The sequence below is a fragment of the Python bivittatus genome, unplaced genomic scaffold (genome assembly GCF_059951505.1).
Source record: "Python bivittatus isolate LINGU-HERP-01145 unplaced genomic scaffold, Pbiv_v1 ctg000670_np1212, whole genome shotgun sequence".
Lineage (NCBI taxonomy): Eukaryota > Metazoa > Chordata > Lepidosauria > Squamata > Pythonidae > Python > Python bivittatus.
In genome coordinates, this window is record NW_028277094.1 from 8962741 (window position 1) to 8990095 (window position 27355).

Sequence of the window (27355 nt, forward strand, 5' to 3'; positions counted from 1 at the left end):
CATATTAAAATGTACTCCTGGCTAATTTTCACAGTACCCCAACGTTGCTTGGGGCTACAGCCTGAAGGTAAGGCAAGATCTACTCCTAGGAAACGGTTACAAAAATAAGTTGGGCAAAGCCTTTTATTTCTAAAATGCAAGCGGCTAGAGTTCGAACTCCTTTGCAAGCCAAAATGCTTCAGGCAAAGATGTACCAGTTAAAAGGAAAAGGTTTTCTGAGGAGGTCCAGAACCATCCAACTCAAAGAAGCCACCACCAGCTCTCCCCTGATCTGAAAAACTCAAGTTTCAGCACAGAATTAATTTCTGTGCTTATCCAGAAGGACTATGATTCTGTCCCATTTATCTATAAAAGATCCAAGAGGCCTCTATTGGCCTCTTGGATCTTTTAATCTTTTTTCTCTCTCTGTAAGTGTGCTTCTCTTTTTATAACTTTTAATGATGTATTTATGATTTTAATTTGATGTAAACCGCCCAGAGTCCCCCACTGTGGGGAGATGGGCGGGGACAAGTCCACTAAATAAAAAAATAAAAAATAAACTCAGCTGGAAAATAAGTCCCAGATCAGCCCAAGCCATAATTCCCCAATTTTAAGCCCACAGATCAGGATCGCACAAATTTACGTCATGCCAGAATATCTACTCTTGAACTACACCTTAGAGTGGTGTTTCTCAACCTTGGCCCCTTGAAGATGGGTGGGCTTCAACTCCCAGAATTCTGGGAGTTGAAGTCCACCCATCTTCAAGGGGCCAAGGTTGAGAAACTGCCTTAAGAGTTATTGCAAAGTCCAACACTGCCTTGCCTTGCTAGGGCAGACAGCAAATTTTCAAAAACAGACTTCCAAAGGCTTTGCACTTTTCAATTGCTCGAGTCTGCCTTCACAAAGGTTTAATTACAGCAATCCCCCCCGCCAACACACAGCCGTTGTCGCACAAAAAATTCACAAATGAAGTCAGCCGAGGGTCCAGGTTAGGAGATGAGATTATTCATGGATTCACGCACGCACGGAGCAACATCTTTCTCGTATCGCGGTGCTTTGCTCCACCACATTGCCCCGATACGAAAAGCAGCCACCGGTTCTGCTGGGGAAGTCAAGCTTCGCAATCCTTTCTTTCTTCTGTGGCTGGGCGTCTCGCCAGCGCGAAGGTGGGTAGGCCGATGCATTCAAATAATAAAGAGCAATTGTTCTGGAAGCTATTTTTATAGGGTTTCTCAAAGTAATAAGAAAAATACAGAAGAACTATTGAAAGCGTCAGGTCTGGGGTACTCCCGTTAACCAAGGCTGGCCGCAGAGGGGTCCAAAAAGTCAAGATGGCGCCACAGCTACGCCATCACAACTTTGCCCCAGTTGGATTATCCAAGCACAGACCTGCTTTGCATGAAATGGCTGGATTTCCTCGCGTTGCAGAATAGCAGAAGAAACACCATGGGCACCAAGCGTTCGATTGCACAGAAACCCACCGTTATGGGGTTATTGTATTTTTATACCATCTTTATTCTATTTTATTCTATTTGTTGCTTTTACTGCAAACCGGCCAGAGTCACTTCCTCACGAGATGGGCGGTGTCTAAACCCGGGAAATCAATCAATCAATCAATCAATCAATCAATCAATCAATCAATCAATCAGCCAGCCAGCCAGCCAGCCAGCCAGCCAGCCAGCCAGCCAGCCAGCCAGCCAGCCAGCCAGCCAATCTCCAGGAATGGATCATCGTTGGATACCCTCCAGCTTCTACCTCGTTGATACATACCGCCTTTGCCTCTCTTCCCTCCCGTTCTGCCCCTTGTCGTGCCCATTTAAAGAATGAAACAACCCGGCTTCAGAGCTTATTGGCTTTCTGCACATCTCTGTCCTGTGGTGGGATATGAAAATGCGTCCCTGGTAAACCCTGCTTTGCGGAAAGCGCCATTTCGGCCCATTCAAACCCCCGCCACGAAAAGGGGATGTTGCTGTCACAAAGTCCCTCTATCCTTTGACATCTGCTCCTGTTTAAAAGGTGGTTTCTTGGGCATTTGAAGGAAGATATTCTATGCTTATCCCCCCAGGAGCAACTGAAATGGGGTCCCTGCTGGAAATAAACAGATTTCCTGTCTCAAGCCTTGGGGAGGGGGGGAAAAACAGAACAGCCCCGCATCTTGGGAGTAGGAAGGTTGTAGCATTTGCTCCAGATTTACTGTGGCTTTAGTCGTTGGGCAGCGGGTCCTGCCACTTTCTGGCCAATTTAACTCATTCCAAGAGGGATGGCTGCAAAGATGAGCGTTGAGAAGGACTCCGGTGAGTGCCCAGGTGTTTCGCCCGGGTCTCCAAAGACTGTGCCCTGAATGACCGGCGCTCCTGAGCGAGTGGGTCATTTTTAAACCTGGATTTCGTCACAGGCAGGGGCAGAAAGCGAGGAGAGGATGCTTTTACCCGCTGGGGCCCAGCTGGAGACCTCTTCTACAGGATGTGCATTCTGGAAGGAGGCTGGGGTGCGGTGGAAATTCATTGGGTGGCACCCGTTTTGATCCAGCTTCATACACGCCAGGGCAAAGCCTCCCCAGTCCCTTCCCAGTTGAGTTCGTGACATCAATTTCAGGTCACGCCCGGTGCACCTGCTCACAGACGTGAGTGGGAGAACCGGAGTAGGAGAAATGGACCACGCTGGCTTTGCCTACAGGGACCTCGTGTAGGATTCCACTCAATGCCCCCCCCAAAAAGAACATTTTTTAAAAATACTCAAAATGCCGTCTCTCCTCTTCCTGGGTTGGCCTCCTTTGATAGAACTGGCCGGTGCAGCTTTTGACTCGCAACTGGTGCCCCTCCCCACGTGGCACCCTCGGGCAGCACGCCCTTTGCCCACTGGGCTGCCGCGGCTGTGCCTAGCTTTAATAAGCTGGAAACCCTGTCAGGCTGATCTGCCTGGGTCAGTGTTTTTTAACCTTGGCAACTTTGAGATGGGTGGACTTCAACTCCCAGAATCCCCAGGCCAGCATACCTGGCTTTTCAAAAGGCACGAGCTTCCATGGGCTACTCAGGGCTGTTGGCAGGGGGTTAAAGCACTCCCAAACCCTGGGAGCAGCCCCTTTTTCTCAGCCTGGCCTACCTTGCGGGGCTGGCGTGTGCATGCCTCTCCTCCCCGCCCCCCGCCAGACATTGTTGGAAGGAGGAGGAGGAGGAGGAGGAGGAGGAGGAGGGCCGCCTCTGCTTTCCCAGCCTGCTTGCATTCCTCCCTCCCTTGGACGACAGGTCCCATCCTCCTCCCCCTGGGACTGCAGCTGGATGCTCCGCGAGGGCGCCTCGGGCTGCTTACGGGGCTGGGAGAACAGGTTCGCCCTGCGGGGCTGCCGGACTACAACTCCCGGCATGCCTCGTCCTCGGCGTGCGGCGCAAGGGCTTCTGGGAGGTGTAGTTCATTTGCCGCTGGAGCGCCGCGGAGCCCGCCAGGAGGACGGGAAGACGGGAGGTCTCTTCTCGCCTCTTCCCGAGGCAGGCTGCGTCTGGCTCTGGAGGCTCCACGCGAGCCCCTGCCCGCTCCGAGCGGCCAGGAAGGGTCCCCGATCCGTAGGGTCAAAGGTTGCTGCAGGAAAGCTGCTTCTTGGCCTCGAAGGTCATCCTCCTGCCTGGCAAAGGGTCTTTCTCTGCCCGGAAATTGGATTTTTGCATCTTGCACTGGCCGAAGCATGCCACGTGCAAAAAATGCAGTTCTTCCCAGCGGGTAAAGGACCCCAAGGCAACCCTTGACGTTGCAAAGTTTGCTTTCGCAGCTTGCAAAACTCGGATTTTGCCGACAGCAAAATAGCGCAGGTAGGAGTGTAGATCTGTTATCTTGCACGCTTCATTTTATTCTGCGTGTTCTGTCTTGTGGCTCTGATGGGTAGGTTTTATTTCATCAGGTTTATCTGGGCTGGGCCGTTGACCTGTCATCAAGAATTTGAAATTTACCTATTGCTAAAAGACTTTGGGAACTCTGAACCTCGAACAGTTTGCAAGGAGCATCTTGGAGGGGGAAGGGGGCTGTTCCCAGGGGCAGCTGTTTGCAAGCCGTTTTAGGCAGGAGTTCAACAGGGGCACCCATTCTGCTCGTCTGGCCCTCGTGAGCCTCCCATCTGTTAGCAAGCCTTGGAAAGAGGGAAGTGCTGGGCAGAAAATGGTTTGAAAAGGGCGAAACTGGCATTTAAGGTGAATTAAGCTTCAAAGCAAAGGCGCTGCTTAGTTTCTGCAGGCAGGGCTCCCGTGAAAGCAGGAAGCAAGCGGGGAAGTTGCCGCCTGATCCTTTGGTCCTTGCGGAGTATCTACAGAACCTGCTCCTTCCAAGTGAGAAAAAAAAGAGATGCCAGAAACTTTATTCTTGGCCCTTAAGCAGCATCTTTCATAAACTGAGGGAGGCCTAGGACTTAAAAGAGGAGGAGGGATGGGAGACCCTCCAGTTCAAGGTGTTTGGTGCCACAGACCCTTTTGAGAGTCTGGGGAGGCCCTGAGCAAAATGCTTTCCAATGCGGAAAATGCAATACCCGAGTTAGAGATTTTATTACAAAGGAAACCAGTTGTGTCCCAGTACAGTTATCAAAAAAAAAAAAAAAATAACAAATGCATTGTGTTGGACATCCAGTTGACTTCTCTTCTCTTCTCTTCTCTTCTCTTCTCTTCTCTTCTCTTCTCTTCTCTTCTCTTCTCTTCTCTTCTCTTCTCTTCTCTTCTCTTCTCTTCTCTTCTCTTCTCTTCTCTTCTCTTCTCTTCTCTTCTCTTCTCTTCTCTCTCATCAGTGTTAAAAATCCTGATAGAATCTTTTCCATACAGGTTCACAGGTTCCTAAAACAGTGTTGTGCAAACTTGGCCACTTTAAGATGAGTGGAGTTAAACTCTCAGAATTCCCTAGCCAGCCATGCTGGCTGGGGAATTCTGGGAGTTGAAGTCCACTCATCTTAAAGTGGCCAAGTTTGGACAACACTGTCCTAAAACCTATCCAGGGATCTCCAAGAAGTTGGTGGACCACAGGTTTTGAATCCTTGCCCTTATTATTGTCACTTTGCACCTTGCCCTTCCCTTTGGGCTGGCTGGCTGAAGCTGCAGGATTGTTCTGAGTTCACCAATATCGGCACGGCCGTATCTTGAGCATTCCCAACGTCCAATTTTGCACAACAGTTGCGCCTAGTAGTGCCCCGAGACTTCAGATTAGAGAGCGTGTGCATGCTATACTTAATTCCAATTTTATTCTCTTTGGGCATAGCAGAGGATGGCATCCAGGAGAGAATCACGCTGGAGGAAAACCAAGTTTCCCTGCCTCTCCTTCCGACAACCGTACGCCGGGCTGGTGTTAAACAAAGTCAAAACGATCGAGAGCCGTTGGCGACCGGTGCTGGCAAGCCACCAGGCTGGGACTGTCGCCGTCCACATTGCTTTTAAAGACTGGGAAGATGAAAGCTGGAAGGACATCTTGTTGAATCGGCTCGGGTGGACTCCGGCACAGATTGAAGACTTGTTAGCAGAGGGAGAGAAGTTTGGCAGAGGGGTTATTGCTGGTAAGTCAGAACGACGCCCGTCCCGTAAGCAGCTTTTGAGTTTGGCCCTTTGGCAAAGCAAGGGTAGCAGCCAGATTCACAGCTACCTACTGTGGCATTCAGGAAAAATCATAGTGTAGCCCAATGTTTCTCAACCTTAGCGACTTTAAGATATGTGGACTTCAACTATGGCTGGCTGGGGAATTCTGGGAGTTGAAGGCCACATATCTTAAAGTCGCTAAGGTTGAGGAACACTGGCCTAGCATCTTGTAGGAGTCCAACCTACATTGTTGGTATCTTTTCACATGTCCAAAACCAGCATTGTAGCTGCAAAACTATGATTAAAATAACACCGTAGTATAATCTGGTTTGGTTTCTTTGAAGGCTTGCGACTTTCCCTTTGTGTGGATGTTTTTGGCCACCACTGAAAGCTTTTCAGGACCACCTTATGTACCAAAGATCAGCACGTTCGTTGCCCGTGTGTTTCATTTTCCTTGCACATGTCAGTCCCCTCTGATCGTTTAGGGGGCCCCCAAATTAATTTTGAATATGGCCCAAATCTCCCAAGATCAATGAATCTCAGAAAGTTTTGGTGCTCCCCCTGAAATTGGACAGGATTTTGGGGGGAAATTGCCAAATCTTACAAGACCTCAAGTGTACTCAAACATCTGTAAGGCTTGGTAATTTAGGCTTAGACTCCCTCTAGCAGCCATGGACCACAGACTGGCCTAAGATGTACAAACCTAGCCATTTTGAGTTTATTAGCAAACTGTGATGGAACACAATAGATCAGCTTGATCACAGGTTTGATCGGGTGTGTACATCTGTGAAGATATACATACATTTATATAATTCCTACAATTTGTTGGAAACCAGTTGGAAAACCTCTACCTAAATTTGTCAAAGCCAAAGAAAAAGTTAAATCAAAACCTTTTGCTTTGGGAAAGAAAATTAAATCATGGTTTGGGTCTTTAAATGCAGGTCTGATTGACGTTGGAGAGACTTCCCAGTGTCCTGAACATTTGCCTCCTGAAGACGTTTTGCAGTTGGAAAATAAAGCTGTTCTCCGGGGTCTAGAACAAAAATACTTGACAGTTATTTCCAACCCCAGATGGTTGCAGCAACCCATTCCTGCACGAGGACGCAAAGATGTCTGGCAGGTTGACATCCCGGAGGAGCTGATCCCTTCCCCTGAATCCGGTTGAAGAGAGGCTCTTTCTCCTGATGGTTGGGCCCCTGCTTGTTGAGGAAATCCGTCTCATTTTGAACTGGACGAATCCATCTTTCTGCTGCTCTGAAATACGAGAAGCGTGCGCAAGTGTGACAGAAACTGGAGACGAAGCACTTGACGTTGGAGGGAGATCACTGACCCGTCGAAAGGATTGTGGCTGCTGAGAATACGTGTTGACGCTTTGTCAGGACGTCACCTGTTCAGATATTGATGAATAATTGGTGCATCTGGGATACAATGCGTTGTACATCTTATGCAATATTGTTGTGGTTTGTTTTAGCAAGGGTATACATAGCTATGAATGGAAACAGGCACACTCTTGCCCGGTATCATTTAAGAAACTCCAAGATTCTTGACTCTGTGTCAATTAGATGCTCCCACTTCACTATATTATTGTGACTCCAAGCATCGATTGGAGAACAAAAAAGAGCTGTTGAGTATGAAGGAGGTGGTCTCAGACTTTAAGGAAAGAGTTTCAGCATCGATTGACCCTCGTTTTGCTCCTAGGAAGAGTTCTCCACGTTAAAAGGCAGAGAGAACCCTGATTAATACCTGGGGCTGGGATGTATCAAAGGCAAATTTGTTCCTGTTTAATTTCTATCGGTGGTTCAGCTCAGGGTGTGCCGGGATAAACGTGCGTCAGCTACTGACTCATCCCATTTTAACTTGCAAAAATAGGAAACCGAGCTAACACTATTCTCAACTAAAGGCTTAAGCCTCCTTATCTCCACTCTAGTCCTCCATCAAATTCTCTTTGGCTCTTTTCTACTCAGAGCATTTCTTAATAAAGCCGATGTGTCTTTTCAGGTTAGTTCCCCATCCCCCCTTGCCAGAGAAGCCTACAAACCAAATCACACCCGGGGAAGAGAAGCCTGTGGCCCTTCCCATATTGCTGGTCTCCCAACTCCCTGCATTCCCATGGGCCATGTCACCTGGGAGTTCTTTCAGCCACGTTTGTAGGACCTCAACTTCCCCACTTCTGGTCCTGGAGATGCCTATGATGGGACAGATTCGTTTATATGTCAAGGCAACCTGTCACCCTGCTGTGGATCCTCCATAACGTACGAGATGAATGACATGCTTGGAACTGTTTTTCTATCTAATGGAATCCTGTTCCTTAAAATGCTAAACATTTAAACGTGTCTCTCTCTCCTGGCGGTTTCGTGTCCTATTTTTAATACGCGCTTATGAAATATCTATGTAAACACTTGAAAGCAATTGGAGAATTTGCAGTGTTGAGGGAATTTTTCAAGCCTGAACCAATTAGTGTGAATCTACAATTTTAGAATATCCCTTGGTGCAATAAATTACAGCACTCTGCGGCTCTCAAATCAGTGATCTATAAAGGGGGTTTCAGCAAGTTAAGCAGTTCAAATGTAAATGTAATAGTTTGACCTTTTCCTTAGAACTTGTTATCCTACTTGGGTTATGATTTAACAGGATGAGTGTTCTCAATTTAGATCATGACAGATTTAACTGTACTTCATTCAGAACTGCGGTGTGACTCCTCATCGTTGTACTTGTGATAAATTCAGTATTCAGTGAATTCCGAACTATGCCACAACGAAAGGTGTTATTGTAAGATGGCATAAGGCTGAAGTTCATTTAATCAGAAGCACTGATTTTTTTTTAGTTTTAAAACATATTTCTCTTCCTCCATGCATATATTTATCCAGGAAGCTACATCTCGTAACCTAGGTGGGGTGCCCTGCTTTGAAGCATTTCTTTATTCACATTTTAGATTTCAAACTATCAGCGCGCAATATTACTACAGGATTCCCTTTACCAAATTTAATATTGCTGAACTTCATGGCATCATGCTAAGTAAAAGCAAACACTTCGGGTAATAAATCTGAGGCTCTTAATAAAACGAATGGCCACTTGGTTAATAGGTTTCTTTGAAAATTATGAAAATAGTTTAATGTGCCAAAGTAATGTCCCTTTAAGGTGACAAATGCTAATTGGAGGATGTGAAAACTATCTGGGCCCCACAGTTTATGAATGATGTGCCAGAGGTGGCTTCCCGTGTATACTAAATATTTGCTAGGATTACAGTATTAGAATCTCAGCTTACAGCCTGCAGTTCTTAATTTTTGTCTAGCATCTTTAATAAAGAAAAAGTTCCATGAATATCAAATGAGTTTCAGAGGAAGCAAACTAAATTCAAGACTCTCTTAAATGTTTTAGGCAGTCTTTGATTCATTTAACACACTGTGCCTCTGACTATGGAAAACTCTGGTTTGCTGTATTAAAGAAAAAGAAAAAACCTAGTAAATGGAGCAGAACAAACAAGATGAGTATTATTAAAATCAGTGAACTAGATCAGCCAAGACTAACTTGTCCTGTTGACTTCACAAGATCTTCAAGCTTGATTAAGCCCAGATTCAAGCTGGCAATTTATAAATGCTGTACAGGAAGGTAACATCAACAAAAAAATTAAAACATACTGATGAATTCACCGTTGGTCCTTTGTTAACTACCTATACGCTCACCGTCTTGTGCTTCACCAGTTAAAAAGACTTTTTCCCCCTTTTAGAAAACGTGGAAAAGAGCTAGGCACACAATAAAAATCTGCTTATAACTCAGCCACATTTCGTTTTATAAGTTACTATCACTGAAACATCGAAGTTGGAATCGGTTCCGGTGATCGTTTTCGTGCGATGTAAACCAACTGAAATCTCCGTAAACTGAAAAGATTCTCAGTGTGAACTTAAGAAGTGATTACTTTAGTGTTTCTCAACCTTGGCAGCTTGAAGATGTGTGGACTTCAACTCCCAGAATTCCCCAGCTGTGGGGAATTCTGGGAGTTGAAGTCCACACATCTTTAACTTGCCAAGGCTGAGAAACACTGCCTTATTCTATAGGATACCCACCTTGAAAACCTGCAAGTCACCTTCCCCAACAAATAGTAATGCCCACAAAACAGGTAATTGTGACCCACCCAATATAGCACCATTTCATGTACTGTACCCAAATTAAATCTTTGCGACAACGCTTGGCTCTTCTTTCCAAGCTCCGGTGCCACTCCCAAATCTCTAGATTTTTAACCGGTTCCATTCTCAGGGATCTTGGCTGCAGATTTTCACTCAGATGGCCTCTAGTGTGCTATTTACACGGACTCTCCAGTCAAATGTTCCTAGCCACAATCCACCAACTTCACAATATTCCCTGCAGAGGCCAAGGACTCTGAAATGACTCTTTTTTTTAAGACTACAGATTTTCTTTTAGAATCTGGAACAGGAGTGGAAAGGTATTAATTCAAATCAGCGCAACGACTTCCCTAGCTATTTCTCCTTAATCTACACAGTTAACAAGGAAACCGTTGAGGAAAACACATTCCTCCTGTGTCATCCACGATGAAAGAAATACAAAGAAGTTAACCTAGGTAAACCAGACAGGAAGAACGAAGTTTATTCTTCAGTCCATGCCATGGTTAATTCCCTTCTTTTAAAAAGGCTCAAATGTCTCCAGCAGTCTCTTGTGCTTTATCGATGGTACCCAGCGTATTCTGTGGTTTTGGGTCCCGCTCCTTTGGAAGCAGACTGAGCAGTGGAAGTACAGTTGCAGTTAGGACAGTGGTGGTATGAAGGAGTTCGGTGGTGATGGGAAGATCTCGACATAGAAATGGCCGAAGCGGCAGCTATCATTGGCATGGAGAACCACGGATTGCAAAATGGGAGAATGCTGGCCCAATGAGCTTGCATGGCTGATAAGTCTGGATACATGGTTGGGAAAGTGGGCAGCCCCATCATTGGTGCAAAGGGACTGTTGGGTACAGGAGGTATGACGTGATACAAAGAGGTGGCGGATGTGGTGGTGGTGGAATCGATCTCGTGTGTGTTGACTCGAGCGTGGTTGGTATGCTGGGGCAGATGGAAAGGTGCCAGCTGGTTTATCTTGTTATCAGTGTCCTCAGGTGGCCCCTGATCGGAGGCCCTTAAAGGGGTTGGAGAAGCAGCAAATCCACTCCTAAGCCGACCTACTGTTCCAGCAAGGCATTTTGTCACTGTAGGCTTCCGGAGACCAGATTTATGCATTTTGTCCTTGGGGGACGTTGTAAGGAAACTGTTGTCCCTGGAAGAAGGTCCCAGAGAAGTTGGACCTTCTGGGCTTCTTGACCTGCTCTTCAAGCAGATTTCACTGAAATCTTCCTCTAATGAGAAAGCAACAGGTGGTGTGTTTTTGATCCCAACTCTTCGCTTGCACCTCGTGAGAAGGTGAGGACATCCTCTCTTAAAATTTGGGTTATGGTAGAATTGTAGCTAGAATGGGAAAAAAATAGGAAGAGAAGTGGTTAACCTTCTATGGATGAATAAAAAGCTAATACAACTAAGGCTTTTCTTTTTGTTCATCATTTCTCGATCTTGCCCTGAAGATAGGACTTTCTTTCAAGCCCAACATACAAATATTGTAATCTCCTTAGTCCTACACTCAGAGGAGTGCATTAATTCAGAATTCATGGACACTGGCATTGAAGATAAGGACAAACAGGTATCCATGTCAGCACTGAAGTTTCTAAGGTGTCATTAAAAATCGTAAATATCAGTTCAGATGGACATATTTTTGGAAGATGTAATTCATACACAGTTCCTCTTAAATGGGGAGTCTAGAAGGAGCAAAGTGGTTTGCATGTAATTTTCCTGATTTAGGGTCAGAATTTATAATGGCCAACTTACAGTCCTCTTCAAGGAGACAGAGCAGCATTGTAGCCTAGAAAATAACATGAGCATAAGGGTAGTGGTATTGCCCAAATGTTAGGGGTGCAGCTAGCAATATTAAAGGGCAAGGTGAGTGCACAATGAAGGAGAATTTAGGGGCCCAGCTAAAAGCCTCTAACCAAATCTGTCTTTCAGGGAAAATACCACTGCCTCGATATAAGGGGTCATGACAGAAAACACTATCCCAGGGAAATTAAAATTGTCAACTCAGCCATAAAATATTAAGAAGGCCAAGGAATGCTGACGAGCTGGGAAAAGATACTGGTATTCAGAGTTACACTCAAGTGGCTTCAGTGCACGTGATGTGTTATTACCGAAGTAAATACCTGGTCGCTCTATCCAATCACTTGTTTTTATACGTCTATATAGAGTGACTGTAACCCCACTTCTCTTTGCCTCTGATGTTGTGAATAAGCCAGTTTGTGTTTCAGTGTAATGGGTCCTGGTCTCTGGTTCAAACATACCCCTAAAAAAATTCTACTGCAAGAACTAAAATCAAGAAACAAGTCTGATGAACCAAAATGAACACAGATTGCTAATCATCACTGGAATCAAACTCTATCATTCAATTCTAATGACTTCCACAGAAAACTATTTTATTCTTTGTTTAAAGAAATACTTTAAAATACTTATTTTAAATCAACTTAATAGCAGAGTGTCACTGAATTGGTATCTGCTTGCAGGAACAGCTGGGAAACGACAGGGTTTGTACGCTTCTTTTCTGTACATGTCCATGGACATACTTGGTAGCGTATGCCATTCGACCTGGTAACACTTACCTCTAAGCAGACATAGAAAGGACTCTGTTTATTTAAAGGTATTGTTCCCAAATGTAAGGACAGTGCTGCTTGGTAACATGGAAGGTAAAATGTTCATCTAAATATCCACGAACTGAATAAATGCTGTATTTTTAATTGCTGATCTCAAGTCACACTTTTGCCTTAAGTTTTAATTCTTCGAAGAAAGTTCAGCAGGCAACGTGAACTAAATCAAAACGTTTTTAAGCCCCACTTTTGAGTAGAAAAGAAATATTTCAAATATGTCTCACGAAGTCGGTTCTTTTAGATGGCACATACCCAATGAATTGGATTGAGATTTTAACCTGCTTAGTAGATCCACTGAAAAAGGAAAAAAAATCAGTGCGTCTTTTAAGGCATGAATGAAAATGGATGCTGTTCAGTGTTTTCACCAAAAACTAGAACCATATCTGATTGCAATAGATACCCTATGCTTTGGATGTATTTAACAAGATTTACTGTAATATGGGTTTAGCCTATTTGTTTTAAATGGTTTTAATGAATAAATTATATTATTTAGTTTTGTTTTAATTGTGTACGGCACCCACATGAAAGTGAGGTGGGTAGCTACATAAATTCAATAAATGAATGAATGATGCATCCTGCTTGCAGAAAGAAGACGGTATATGCCATCTTTGTTGGAATGCGCACGTTCAAATACACATAGGATGTATTTTAGTACATCAAATAAACTAAGAGTTATATTCATTTCTTTCCCTTTTTATGCACCAGGATATCTAACACGGAAGGTTGATTATACCACCACCATTGCAACGGAATATAAAACCAAAATCACATTTTTTTTGTTTGCTCTACAAGCTGTAATTGCAACAAGAGTATGCTCTGAAGTAGACTTTTCCAACTTATCCAGAACAGCTTTTTTGCCATAGCAGAAATACTGCTTTTATACAGAATAGAATTAGCACCAATCAGCTGTCACAGTGGTTCCGCAGAATTGGCTCATCCAAGTATCTGCTCCTGGCATACCGAATAAACTGTCTTTTAATGGTTTAATGGTAACGACTCACAGGCTGGAGAAATCTAGTACATAAAGCCATAAGACACTTACTCATCCAAGAAGCAGTAACTGCCTGGGTTCACACAATATACTGGTCCATCTTGTGTGAATTTAGCCACAGTAGTGTCCTATTGTACATTTGGGTGGTTGCAACAAACCTATCCTGTATTCAGTTAGCACCTTCCCCCCCTTCAATGAAACAAATCTTTCGTTTACAGGCATAGCTCCCAGGAGAGGAAAAGGAAAGATCATGTTCCTTTGTCAATTAACTTCATGATGATATATACAATATTTTTTGAGTCACGTCCATCCACAATTATGACATTTCTTTTTGTAGGGGCCCAGGAACCATTTGCATTCTGTACTTGTGGGGGAAGGCAGGCGACGGTGTGGGCCCAACATGGAAGCTAAGGGAAGGCGAAACCACAATTCCTTGTTTTGCAAAAGCCGTGCTAGGCCTTACCTTGCTAAACGCGTAAGCGGCTTTTTCTTCCGCTAAAAATTCAACGAGGGAGGCCGATCTTTGGAAATTCTGCCTCATCTTGCTAAAGCCGTAGAGGTTCAGCTGACGAATGAAGCTCTTCATGCAGTCAGTTTCAAAGATGCGCAAAGGCCCTTTCCTTTCCAGCACCTCCTTCTTGAAAAGCTCTTCGTCGATCACCACGCAGTTCCCGTCATCGTCCCACCACAGAGACTTAAACTGATCGCTTTCGACGATCTTCCAGAGTTTCTTGGGGAAGGTGAGGGATAGAAAATCATTGTCTTCGAGAGCGCCTTCTTCACAGAGTGCAAGGCGTGGCCGTTTCGCCCAGGGCCCATCGCTCAGAGCTTGAAAGGCATTTTCTTCTATCATAGACCTCAAAGCAAAGTCGCCGGCTGCGGTTTTATCATGCAACGGAGTGGAGGAAATTGACATTGCAGGAGGAACCATTTCATCTTCAGCTGAAATAGACTGAGTTTGCACAGTGGGAAGATCTGTATCCAATTCCCTCTTATCACCCAGGTAACTTTCAGCTGTAGCCATTTATGCTGTTTGTCAAACCATGCCGATAAGGTGCCGGCAGGTCTATTAAAAATGATGCTAGCTGGCAGGAGCTTCAAGAAGGAGTTCTAGAACATCACAATGCTTATCTGGTGCAGGTGTGACATCACACAATGAATGCTGGTTTCCTAGCAAACGAGATCATAATGACAGGAAAAGATACTGAACTGAGCAACACTTATTGCAGCTGTACTGAACAAGGAAAGAGGGTTGGGCGGGAGGAAAGAGAGGAGTTGAGTTATATAGCCATTAACAACCCCCCCAGCCCTTATAAATTGCCCATCAAGGCCAACAGTGGAGATACAGTACGTGGAAAGATCCCATATTGTTAATTAAAACAAAGAGATCCTTCTATGCAGCTGCGGACGCTGAAAAGGAAATTCAAGATAAGAGAATACTGCATTTCACCTCCAGAACCAACCTTAATATTTGCTAAGAAGGTGCAAGTTTATAATGCAATAGGGAGATTTTGGAATCTAAAACATACCCTTTAACTTATGAAGGGCAATTTCCAGCTGAAAAGCCGAGTTCTCTGACAGATGTTGCATCAAAAAAAGCTGTCCTCTTCCATTAGGGATATTGCAGAATATTTTGCACAAACTCATGCACTATTCCCCAATTCTCATCACAACTACTCTCTCCATCCTCCTCGTGTATTTTCCTGCTGTTGTGGCAGGGAGCATTTTCCTAGCATTTGTACAATGCCTTTTCTCTTTCTCCTTATGTTACTTTTTTCATGTTTCTGATCCTGATGGTAATTCTAAGAAACTCTCACATCAGTAAAGTCCTCCTTAAATAGATCCTATCTGACTCCCTTTCCACCTCAGTCTAAACAGACATTTCACACAAAGCCACTCCCAGCTGACTTTTTTCACTGTTTGCAAGAAAATATGCTTGCAGAATTCCGTATGTTGGTAAGCTTCGTACAAAAACAAAGAACTCGGCAAACTTGGGGATGCTTTATTGAACAGGCAAAAAGTGAGGGTGTGAGAAATCAGTATTGCCCAATGGTAACATTTAACAAAAGTGGAAAGGCAACTTTTTGGAAAGACGGCAGTTTCTCCCCCCACCCCACCTCTGACGGTACAAAGATTACAGCTATTTACAGAATAATTTACATACCTTTTTCAAGGCAATTTAATCCGGTAGCGGAAGAAGAAGCATCAACAGTCCTACCCGAGGACACGTCTGAATAGTAACATTCATGGTTCAAGGGGAAAATCAAAAGGCATGAGGAGCCTTGGGTACGGTACTTCAACAGAAATGGAAGCCGAGAGGGACACAAAATAGACCACGCACAAGTGATTACGCATTTCATACAGCCTTTTAAAAAATACTTTTACATATTTATACTGTACAGACTTTTTTTAAATATATTACATTGCCAAAAGTTCATATAAATACTATATACAGGGGAGCATGACTTCCACCAGTGAGGAAGGTTCACAAATCAGAAACCTCCTTTCTGTTTCTCCAACATACATACAACCCACTCCAGGACAGCTTGAGTGCGAAAGGCCTTCGTGGGTCTTGTCTACGTGGAAGGGTGGAGAGTTTGGGGTGGGGTGGGGTATCGTGAAACTGTATTACCGGTGGCGAACGGTGACTTGGACACTCAGAATTGAACACAAACCCAAGACTGACGTTCTGTCAACAGAGACTCAATGGTTTCCATTTGTGAACCTTGGCAGAATTACTGTTCTCTTTCCACTTTTATGGGTGTGGCATTTTGCACGCAAGCAGATGGATGCTTCTGAAGGAAATGACATTAATACAAATCTACATTACAAGCCACCAAGGACCAAATCTCTAGCCATAAACAAAGTAAGACAAAGGCATGAATTAAAAAAAAAAATGTTGGCCACAGATACCCAGTTGTGATTTCACGGGGAGAAGTCTGTCCTTTTCCAGTTCACTTTTTAATCCGGCATATCAATATTTAGTTTGGGAGGTGGTATAACATACTTTCCAGGACTCTGCGTAATGACCACCCCGGCCTTTTTTCGAAACATTGGAGCGATTTTGGGTGGTTCGGGGACAGGGGTTTCTTCAGTTTCCTCATTATCTTCGTGATGTAAATCGTAAGAAATGTTGCCATACTCCCTCAGGAATGGGAAGATCTCAAGGAGAAACTGGCAGAAGTCTTTGCGAATTCCAAACCACCCTGCGCAAAGAAAGTTGTTGACAAAGTCAGTCCCCAACCCAACTGAGGAGTCCCTCTTCCCCCTTTCACTGGAATCACAGTAGGAAGGAGACACAGCTCCACCATCACACACTTACAATGATTGCCCCCTTTCTGTCCGAATGTGGTTGCCATTAAAGTGATCAGCGAAAGCCAAAGCGGGACAAATATGGGTATGTAGGAGAAGGTGTTATGTCCATCCAGTCGGTGCACAAGCAGGATCTAACAAGACAATTGGACAGCTTCAGTATCGGGGGAGCTGCAGTCTAGCTAGCATTAAATCCTTCTATGCATCAAACTGAAATGGCTGTGGGCAACATTAATGAGTGCGAATCTTCCAACCTTTCTGGAATATAATTGCACAGATAATCTGACAACATAAAATGGATGCACAGGCCTAAGGGCCTCCTTACTCATCCCTTGTGTTTCAAAGAGGCTTCTTTGAAAACAGGAACCAGATAGAAAGCAATTCTACACCAGATGAGCAATTTAAAATATGGGCAGCTTCAGTATGCTATCAGGCTCCTGGAGTTACAAAAACAGACCAAAAGTTGGGGGCCATGTGCAAAGCAAGAAGTTTCACCTGACATGCAGGCCTCAAGTGTACAGGTTCAAACTCTACTCTGCTATCAGCCGAAATGGAAAGAATTATACAAAATTAATGTCAATATGCACATCAATTTAGGATAGAAAGTTCCCAGAGATCACAAAACTCAGGGTTTTTTGATATGGGACTTAGGGTAGGAAAAATATGTGGCCCTTCAGATGCTGCTAGACCACAATTCCCACAATCTCACAACGTGAGAGATGGGGTTTGCCTACCTCAAAGGTGAGTAACGGAACCACGATGGTCATCCAGCTGACTGCCATAGTAATGTGCGTTCTTCTTTGTTCAGCAATCACATCCATCGAGCGTAAGAATAAGACAGACCAGACAATGTAATACAGCACAACCAAACAGAGAAAAGACATCAGGATCCACAGAGGGACACAAACCACCTAGAAATTGAAAGGGGGGGGAGACAAAGTCACCTATCGCTCAAAAGGATTACTCATCTCCATTCTACGCATCACATATTTAAAAATCCGAGTTCTAGCAGTGAGTATGAATAAGTTTCGAAGTGAAGTGTTAATATATTTTTAGCAGCATGCAAGGGTTTTTTTTGCTTTAGCATTCTATAACATGCTTTCTATGGTTTTTAACCCTACCTCCCAGTCCTACCTACAGGCCTGGAATTTCCCAGCAGAATACCACCCAAGTATTAACTAGGTCTGCTTAACTTTTACAGATGTTGATGATTTAGATTTATTAGAGTTGCTCACTCCGAAAGACTCAGCTGCAACTATGTCATAATTTAAAAACCTATATTCCTTATTTTGGTATCCCAACTGCTGCTTGCGTAACAGCCCTGACATTCTGAAAAGAGAATTATATATAATTGCACTTTACGTACAAGCCATGGCCACTTGATAATTTCATCCAATCGGAGTGCAATAAATATGAACTGGAGAATATTGACGGAACACAGGATTTCCAGCTAGGAGAGAACAAAAGCAAACTCATTACAATCAAATGGATTTTGCTACAACCAGTAATGAATATCTTGCTTGTTGTAGCAAAGTACAAGTTACGATGTACCTTGCAACTTACCGCAGGATATTCTAGTTGAATAGAATTTTGCTCTTCATTTAATGAGGGGAACATCAGTCAATTATGTGTGTGTGTGTGTGTGTGTATAAAAACATAAATATTCTGAATTATAACTTATAGCCCAACACCTCTAAAGAGCACTAGATTGGGGAAATGTCACACTGCCCCAAAGGCACACAAACCAATAAATTATGTACACAAGGACTCCACAACTTTACTAAAAAATTATTTGGAACTAGTATTCAACTATGATCCACTCTCCAGTTTTCCAACGGTGACCATCCTCACCTCCAGAGATCTGTCATGCCGGAAGCCCCACACGCAAGCAGCCACTGATACTGGAGATACAAAGAAGAGGGGCATGAAGACCAGTAGCCAGAAACGGGTTCCTCTCTCGATTCCATCACAGACCAGAACTTCAAACATCAGCAGAAGAAGGTGGATACCGACAGCAATTAACATGGCTTTGAACTCCACACATGTTTCCCCTTCTGCTCTAAAGAGTGGGAGTTAAGTTTCAGTTCTGTTAGTTCACACTACTAGTTCACCCCAACATTCCCTGACATTTGGCTGAGCTTGGTCACTGAGCATTACCCGTTTCCAAGGTGAAGATGCTAGGCATGGGAAAGAAACACTTTGGCTGGTTTCATCAAACATGCTAAACAAAGAACAACACAATTGCTATGTTTGTGTAGTATGTGATGCCCAACAGAGAAACTGAAATGTGGCTGGATATGATACCCAGGTTCACACAATGTACTAAGATAATGCTTGGATTCCCATAACATGCTGAATAACAAACTACACCACCCCATTTTCATTTAGGTTTATGCCTTGTGTGAATCCACTCTATTATTTATTAAAAAAACAAAACAAAACAAAAACCAAATATATATCCAAGGCATGTCCCCTGGTTCAGTAACTACAGTTATATAGTGATCCAAAGATGGCCCTCTTTTGGTAGCTACTTGGAGACATATATCACAAAGGGATCAAGCGTGTATGACAATGGTACCTACACAATTGTTCATCATGGGACGTACATGAATCTTCAAAAGACCATTTGCGAAAATAATCATGCTGCTCATAAATAAGTTCGCAAAGTAAGTATATGTTACTCTTACCGATATTGTGGGTTTCGGGCCCATACGCCAGTTCCGACTGAGGCACCCACAATAACCATTAATTTCCACAGCCATATTGGAGCAAACACTGCCCAGTAGCTCCACTCAATCTTGTCATCCAACCGGAGAGAAAGCAGAATTGAGAACAGCAGCAGGCAGGCATAAATAAGAAATTTGCTATGGAAGAAAAAGAAAAAGAAAAAGGTGGTGGTGGGGGGGATCACTTTCTGACATTATCACCTTCAGAATCTTTATCTGTATGTTGTATTTCACAACCAAAGACTGAAGACATAAACCAAAGTTGAACTGGAGACAGCAAAGATTTCTGATAGGGCATTGAAACTTCTAATTTTGAATCCTTTTCAGCAGCTTGCAGTATACTTTAAAATCATAATTTTATCTCCCTGTTTCACTAATGCCAAGATGGTACGATGTTTTAGACTAAAACATATGACTTCCTACTTTGCCTCAAAGCTCTTTAGAAAACATCTGCAGCACTGTCTACTGAGAATGAAAATGTTTTCCACATGTACTACTGAGATTTAGCATGATTCTAGTGATGCAGAGAACCACACATTTATAGAACTAGCAAACTATGAAAGAAAAAGAACAGCTGTCTTATCCCAGAGAGATGAGATCCAGCACTGTGAGATTTCATATAGCAACACCTCATATGCACCAAGCTGTTTTGCCTTCCCAAACTACAACTGTCTTGCAATATATTGCAATAAAATCAAAGTTCACTGGGATGAAAGCAAATTCAGCTCCCTCCAGGACCAATGCTCCCCCCCCCCCACCATTTTGACCAAGGGAGAACTTTAGAGGGCTTTGTTTCTGTTCCCATTATCCATAGCTCATTCCGTCCTCCAGAATGGCTACGTCTGAAAAAGACCGGAATGGTATTCTGCCCGACTGCTGAACTGCTTTGAATGCACTTCAACCTAAGCTTCCATGCTTTTCAATTATCAGTGGAATTCCGGATACTGGGAAAGTTTCAGATACTTTCTAGTCTCTTAAGATGCAGCTGAATAGCATGGCAACGGTTCCACAGGAAACCAAAATGGACCTCTTGGCTCCACAAATGGAGTTTCTGTGATCCGGCGCATGACCCTGAGTGGTAAAAATCACACAGACACCAGGTAAAGACGCATCTCCTTTAATGCAGTGCTTGTACTTCTCTTGGTTAAAAAAATCGTTAGCAGGGAATACAACAGCCTTTCTTCAGCTGCCTCCCCCTAGGAAGCTGACTAACACGACAGCAGCTGTCTTCAAACTGTCATTATTCAGTCAACACAAAGGAGAGAAGATTATGAGTTGAGAAGCTGATGCCGACAGCGACGGCTCATCTTCTGAGGAGCTGCAATTACAGATGTATTTAAAACAAGAGCGAGAGGGTGCAAGGAGAACAGCGTCGTATTGAAGCGATTCTCAGATGATTGGTTTTATTTGTTGTAGCTTTATGCCACCTAATAATGGGATCTTTCTGGACAGCTTAATGCCAAGAGGATAATGAGTGAACTTGGTGACGTTCTTTGGGTGCAGTAAGGCAGACAGGCAATTTATGGGAGGGCCACAGTCGTCAGACGTATCATCAGGTGAAATAAGACTGAGGGAGTGGAAAGCAGTTTGGGGAAGGGCATGCTAGAGACATTGGTTATTGGATTGTCTTAAGCTACAAGCTACCCATCAGATGTGTTCACTAAAGGCACAAAGCCCAGCAACATTCCCTATAGGGCATGCACATGACAGCATTCTACTCTCTTCCTCAAGATGCAATATAACAAGGAGGGTGAGTTATTTGCATCAAGGCATTTCCATAGCAAGAATGCTGCTCTCTCAAGTAACTAAAGAAATCTGCATATGTAAGGAACCCAATGTATTGGAGCCAGAGTTGCTAAACCGCCTCTCTGCCCCACTGTGCCATCTTGGAAACCCAAAAAATCTTCCCACTAATACAGCACACAAAGCAATAACTCTTGAAGCACAGAACCAGTGAGTGACCAGGCAAGGGTTCCAAATCTGTACTGACAGGCTCCCTTCTGTCCTGTTTGGCTCTCACAGAGCTATCTGGCAGTGAAAGCCCAGTAGCAGTCATGACTGGGAAGCTTTCCCCAATGTTTTTAAAAGGGCTGAGCAAACTCCTAAGGCTCGATTTGTACTCCGTGGTTTACCTGATCTGTTAAAACACTCTTAATACAACACCCAGCTCCTATCTTCAGAAGGCTGCAGAGCCAAGGACTAGCCTAATTAGCGAAAATGAAGAAGGATGGAATCCACAGTGCACAGGATGTAATATAAAAGGAAGTTGCCATTTTTACAAGAAGACTTTTAAGAGAAAAGTAGGAAATTGTTCTTCCTTCTATAGGGATAAGCAGAAACTAAAAGGGTCAAAACAACCAATTCTGAAAGCTCTTTCCTGTTTAATGGGCTATTATTTTACTTGTATAGTTTCCTCTATTCCAAGGACTTGGTGTGAAGTTCTATAAACACTTGTTGAAACTACAATTTTACTCTGTAAAACAGAAGGCAGTCTGTACTCCTCCCAATGCTTCAGATTCCTCCAAATTCTACCAGCATGACCAACAGTCAAAAATGATGGGGGCTACTGTTCCAACACCAGAAGCGTGCTTTAAAACAAACTATTTTAAAACCCAGAACCTTATTTTTAGATTACTTTCCTGGTGCTATCAGCATATTTTCTGTCCCAATAGGTAAGTAAGAACCTTTCCTCATTAGGACAGTTTCTTTTCCTCATCCTTAAAAACTACAGCCCTGTGGCAAAACAAGCTTTGACTTTCCTTTATTGTCTAATACTTATGATTTGAAAACAGCTCAGAATATGGCGTAATCCAGGGTTCCTCAACCTCGTCAACTTTAAGACGGGTGGACTTCAACTCCCAGAATTCCCCAGCCAGCCTGGGGAATTCTGGGAGTTGAAGTCCACCCGTCTTAAAGTTGATGAGGTTGAGGAACCCCGGCGTAATCAATAGGATACGTGACAAATATTCCATCAACCAGTGCAAGTCATAATAGTTACAGGACACTTCCACATTCAGGCTTGTATTTATTAATCATACTTAGCAGTAACATGTTTTGTTTATTTGTGGATTAACACACCATGTAAAGCTAGTCTTGCAATTTACAAACTATTAGGATATTGTATGAACCCAGTTGACTGCAGCTTTTCAAGCAAGTTTTGACTTACCATAATAAACCTAGTGATACAGTCATCATACCTTTGAATACTAAGTCTGATAAACAGAAGAGATGGACTGTCTTCAAATTCCTCTTGTGGTTTTCCTTGAGATATCTGGCACCTTACTTTTGGAATCCAAGTGGCTAGATTTGAAAGATTCCAATCAATTTGAGCTATTTTTATGTTTCTTAAAAGCATAATCTAAAATCTCCTGAACTAAATTTCGCTTCATCAAGTGGTCTCAACCAAGTTATTGTCCATCCTCCACTCACAGCTGAACAAGGAGAAAATAATGCCACCTTGATTCAAAGACTATTGTAAAAATTAACAAGATAAATGTACAATAAACACTTTGAATGCCCATAGCAACATATGCTAGGAGAGAGTAGCTATTGTCCCTTTTTCAACCCCCAAAGAAAGGGTATGGTGTTGTAGACTATGCACTGGCCTGTCTGCTGCAGGACGAAGCTCAGTGGGTAACTTTGGATCAACTGTGATCTCACATCAAAGAACTGTTAACTGAGACTGTAAGATAGGAAAGCAATACCCAAGAACTACTAGCCACAAGAGTTCCTACTACTACTTCAAACTGTACCTTTGAATGCCACATATATTAACTGAGCCCCTAAGAGCATGCTACAAATATAAACAGATACAGATTAGTTTCTGTCCAATCATTTTTGCATAACATCCCTTAGATTGACCTGAATTTCACAACCCATCCTCTCTATTACTGCAGATAATTTAATTACAGTAGGACATTTCAGTCCAAGCACAGTTTTTCGGGGGTTATGGGGGACACAGGCCAGAGGGGGCCAACTTTGGAGCAAGGAATGGTGTATTCGAACAGCAACATTAGGTACAATACACGCACAGATCCCTGATATCATTACATGACAAGCCTGTTTCAATGAACTCATCTTCCAGCCAATGTTGCTCCTTCGTAGAACGTAAAGGGAATGGCCTTGAAGAACAGAAGGTAGGCTGCCACCAAGGCCACAGTCAGATCAAAGAGGCCTGAACCCAGTTCAAGAAAGTAACTTAAGTAAACATCTCAGACAGGCCCCTTCCTAGTTCAAACAGAGATGAAGTGAGGGAGGGGAAGTACATTCAGGCTTGCAAGATTCTGTTACTATAGCTCAGTGTTTTTCAACCTTGCTTCGACCATGCTGACTGGGGAATTCTTAACACATCTTAAAGTTGCCAAGGTTAAAACATTACAATAAAAGTAGTCCTGACCTACACAGCATTGATTTCTCAGCCTGGTCCACCTGGTAGGGCTGATATCTTTCCTCCCCTGGCCTCTTCTCAAGGTCTCCATCCCCAAGTCCATGGGGTCTATTGACCGCATGTCCATTGTGAGAGACCCTTGGAACCTAAGACCAACTCCCCTCTGGACGCCATCCTAAACAACAAGGCGTCACTATACTACACAGACTATATTATCCTATACTAGGGAACTATAATGGTGGCAAAGCTATTTGCGTGGCTGGGGAGACATGGGTTCAAATCCCCGGGCGCTTCCCGTGATGCCTTGATCCGCTCCCCCTCCTTCAGCCCAACCTACCTCGCAGGGTTATTGTTGTGGGGATGAAAATCAAGGGGGGGCCATCCCACCCACCGGGGGTGGCCATGAGCTCCCAAAGGGAAGAGGAGGACGTTTTTCCAAAATACAACTGGCCAAGGCAAGGCCATCTGGAACGGTCCAGGTGCTCTGAAGATGGCTGCGGCCGATGGGAACCGGCTGGGGCTTATGGGGACTGTAATCCAGACCTACCCCAGAGGGATAGGTCTCTTCCCCGCTCCCCCAAATATTGAGTTGTGGTGAAGGTCGCCTCCCCCCACCTTCCCCTTCTTCTAGGACTTCCAGCTCCCCCTCGCTGGCCCCGCCCCTTCGGCTAGGCCCCGCCCATTTCCGGCCTCCCCTCACCTCGGATTGAAATCTTGAAACAGGCCCCTCAGGTTCATGGCGCTCCCCCCGCCCTCGCCGTTGCCGCCGCTCTGTCACAACGGCCACATCGCGGCTCCAGCCCGAAGCCCGCCCCGAAGCAACCGAGCTCCCGCCTCAGCTCCACCAACCGTCCGCCGCGTCCCCTTGACTCCGCGGCCGGCTTGCACTGCGCCTGCGCCGCCGCCGGACCGCGCACGCGCAGGCTCGAAGAGGCGGAGCCGGCCCCGCCCCGGTCTCTCCGCGTCGAGACTTTCCTTCCTTCCGCACCTTCTTGCTCCGCCCCCTCACGCTCGCTGAGGTGACGTAGGACGCAGTGAAGCCGTGCCCTGTACTGGGGGTGGCGGGCGGAAGTCTCTGCAGAGGTTGGGAAGTTCTAGGCGAGGGAAGATTTACGGCGGATTCGGATAGCGGCTAAAGACGTGTCTGGAGGGTTGCTATTTATTAGGGGCAGCAGTGGATCCATGCATTTTATTTATTGCAGAAGGGAGGCAAAGTAGAGGGTAAAAGAAAGAGGAATGATTTGCATGCTTTTGAGTTCCCGGATGAAAAGAAGGCTATAAATGCAGCAATGACAAAAATAGATAATTAGGCTGCAGAGCGTGGTGGGGGCAGACCCAGACGCCTGGCAGCGTCGGCGGAAAGACCCTGATCTGGTCTAATTCGAGTGAGTGGTTGCACTTGTGAACTGACTTTTCTCTGCTATGCAAGGTTTTAATGCCTGGGCGACTCAGAAACCAGTGATGAAGCCTGGCCACTTCATCTGCCCTTTAAATTCTGTTTTATTTTATGGCTCGCCCATGACAGCTATTGACGATCATTATTAGATTCTAGAAATGTCTCTTAACCAGCTGCTACTAACTGATTCTGGGCTGGGAGATGAAAGTCTTTGCCGGGCTTCTCGTCATGGACTGCAGTAAACGAGCTGGGGGTCCGTGGGAGGCTGTTCAGGGATGGGTTCCTCGTGACGAGAATTCAGTAGGACTAAAAATCCCACCGTAAATATTTTCTAGCAAAGGAATGACTTGGCATTCCTTTGCATACTTTCCCTAACTGCCTACCACTGGAGGTGATGCCTAAAGACACTGAGCCCTTTGCAAGGGCTCTGCCACGAGCTGTACTGGCACCAGAAACTGGGTGTAAAATAATCCGCCGAGTAATCCTCCAGAAGTAAACCTGCCACGTTCAGTGGGACAGACTCTCGTATGGTGTTATGTAGGATGCTTGCATTAATACTGTTATATATTCTATTGAGAGCCAGTTTGGGGAAGTGGTGAAGGCACCAGGCTAGAAACCAGGAAACGGTGAGTTCTGGTCCCACCTTGGGCATGGAAGCTGGCTGTGTGACCTTGGGCCAGTCCCTCTCTCTCAGCCCCAGGAAGAAGACAATGGCAACTTCTGAAAAACCGTGCCAAGAAAACTGCAGGGACTCAAAGGTGTCTACTAATAACAACAATTATTAGCCATTCTGGTTAATATCCTGATGTAACAAATAACTGACTTCCTGAGATGATGAATAAATTAACTCTGGCGAGGAAAACAGCCTTTCAAGCACTTGTAAACAGAAGTTTGTGAAATGTTTCCAATATTTACTTGGAATTCCAACTAGCTGGACAGATCAAAGCAGGGTTTAAGTTAAGAAACAATATTTGCACCGATTGAACAGAGATGGTAGACTCTCTAAGCTGGATCCCATAACAAATCTTAGGCATCTGTTCCTAGCTGTGATAGTGCCAAAATGATGAAATGTGTGTCATAACTTCATGATGTAAGCTCCGCCCTTGCCTACTTGCATTGTGACATCACATTTTGGCAAAGTGTGCACCGAGACATATTTCATTACTTGCCAACCCCCCATGCATCCTTGCGCTTATGGTCCTTTCCAGATGACCAGCATTTCCATTTTCCAAGTCTTCTGATTTCATTACACAGCAGGCTTGAACAGGCTATTTTGATTGCTTAAGCAAGCAGAAGGGTTTGAGGATGGACAAGTTGCCTTCTGTTGCCCATTTATAGCACTCACAGAGTATTAAAAACCATCCAGGACAATCCAGAGATTATGGGCTTATAGATCAAGCTGTAAAATAAAATTCAACATTATAAAAACTCATGAAAAAAACCTCAAATTCAAAGTAGCCCACTTCCAAGTAGATAGGAAGCAAAGCATGGATGTAAGTTCTCAAAAGCTTGTCTGAAAAGCCATGTTTTAATTATGTTAAGGAGTGCAGAGTCCTTGGTGCTCTCTGAACTTGGTTGTTTTCTTGCAGACGTTTCATTACCCAACTAGGTAGCGTCATCAGTGCTAGAAGGGAGTGGGGTTTACTCTCTGTTTATATACAGTAGCTTGCCCTGTCAGTGTTGGGGATGTGTGTGTTGCTTTCTCCTTGGTAGTTCCTTGATGAGGCTGTTGTTTACTGCTGGATTATTTGTCTGAGTGCTTTTTGAGTGCTTCCTGCCACAAAATGGAAAAAACTTGTATTGCCTGATTTTGGGCAATTGTCATCAGGGGGCCCCAAAAAGGGGATTTTTGAGATGAGCTTTCCTGAGGCTTCAACTTACCCATTCTAAGTCTGCTCTGGTGATTTCTGAGGCTCCAAGAAAGCCTTTCCTATCATCTGTTACCTAAGATCCTTATCAACTAGAGGGAATGCTCAGTGTAGGACTTTCTCCATGCAAAACATGCTCTTTTTTTCATTATGGTCTCTTCAGAAGATGCTGCAGGAAAACGCTTGGAGGAAACAAAGTGTTCCTTGGAATAATCATTTAAAAATCCTACGTTCGCCACCCAGAATCACAATTGCGATATATAAATTGATATCATAAATACATAGGAAAAAGAAACCAGAATTGGCCATCTTCCGGCAAAGCTTAGCTCAGTTACTTGGCCTGCCAATTTCCACCCAGTGTTATCCTGCTGTGACCTACAAATGTCCCAGAAATGCATTTAAAATATGTAATGCAAATATTGGCTG

General features: G+C 44.2%; 3 protein-coding genes across 4 annotated transcripts; 1 reads left to right on the plus strand and 2 right to left on the minus strand.

Annotated features, from left to right (window-relative positions):
* The first annotated feature begins 3412 nt into the window (after positions 1-3412).
* LOC103051690 (protein EOLA1) lies at positions 3413-9451 on the plus strand. 2 transcript variants are annotated; one of them, XM_025173786.2, is made up of 3 exons: positions 3413-3782; positions 5206-5497; positions 6458-9451. In XM_025173786.2, the coding sequence occupies exons 2-3, from the start codon at positions 5212-5214 to the stop codon at positions 6679-6681; spliced, it is 510 nt and encodes a 169-aa protein (XP_025029554.1). In that variant the 5' UTR covers positions 3413-3782; positions 5206-5211; the 3' UTR covers positions 6682-9451. The 2 variants fall into 2 exon arrangements, with proteins under 2 accessions (XP_025029554.1, XP_007420045.1); XM_007419983.3 differs by having other exon boundaries at positions 5209-5497.
* Positions 9452-9549: 98 nt separating this feature from the next.
* On the minus strand, positions 9550-15763 carry LOC103054210 (heat shock transcription factor, Y-linked-like). Its single transcript, XM_007419994.4, has 2 exons — positions 13704-15763; positions 9550-10969 (listed from the first exon to the last, which is right to left on the minus strand). Exons 1-2 carry the CDS (start codon positions 14262-14264, stop codon positions 10193-10195), a joined length of 1338 nt encoding a protein of 445 aa, XP_007420056.1. The 5' UTR covers positions 14265-15763; the 3' UTR covers positions 9550-10192.
* Positions 15764-15903: 140 nt separating this feature from the next.
* TMEM185A (transmembrane protein 185A) lies at positions 15904-24557 on the minus strand. Its single transcript, XM_007419981.4, has 7 exons — positions 24366-24557; positions 19240-19416; positions 18404-18611; positions 17919-18002; positions 17287-17463; positions 16563-16686; positions 15904-16446 (listed from the first exon to the last, which is right to left on the minus strand). Exons 1-7 carry the CDS (start codon positions 24401-24403, stop codon positions 16202-16204), a joined length of 1053 nt encoding a protein of 350 aa, XP_007420043.1. The 5' UTR covers positions 24404-24557; the 3' UTR covers positions 15904-16201.
* Positions 24558-27355: the final 2798 nt, after the last annotated feature.

Coding starts and splice junctions, on each gene's coding strand:
- LOC103051690 (XM_025173786.2), top strand. CDS start 5,212: ATGGCATCCAGGAGAGAATCACGCTGGAGGAAAACCAAGTTTCCCTGC. Junction 5,498..6,457: donor TGGCAGAGGGGTTATTGCTG/GTAAGTCAGAAC, acceptor CTTTAAATGCAG/GTCTGATTGACGTTGGAGAG.
- LOC103054210 (XM_007419994.4), bottom strand. CDS start 14,264: ATGGCTACAGCTGAAAGTTACCTGGGTGATAAGAGGGAATTGGATACA. Junction 10,970..13,703: donor CCGCTTACGCGTTTAGCAAG/GTAAGGCCTAGC, acceptor TTCCCATTCTAG/CTACAATTCTACCATAACCC.
- TMEM185A (XM_007419981.4), bottom strand. CDS start 24,403: ATGAACCTGAGGGGCCTGTTTCAAGATTTCAATCCGAG. Junction 18,003..18,403: donor GGCATGACAGATCTCTGGAG/GTGAGGATGGTC, acceptor GTTCTCTCCTAG/CTGGAAATCCTGTGTTCCGT. Junction 16,687..17,286: donor TTCCGTTACTCACCTTTGAG/GTAGGCAAACCC, acceptor TTGTCTTGTTAG/ATCCTGCTTGTGCACCGACT.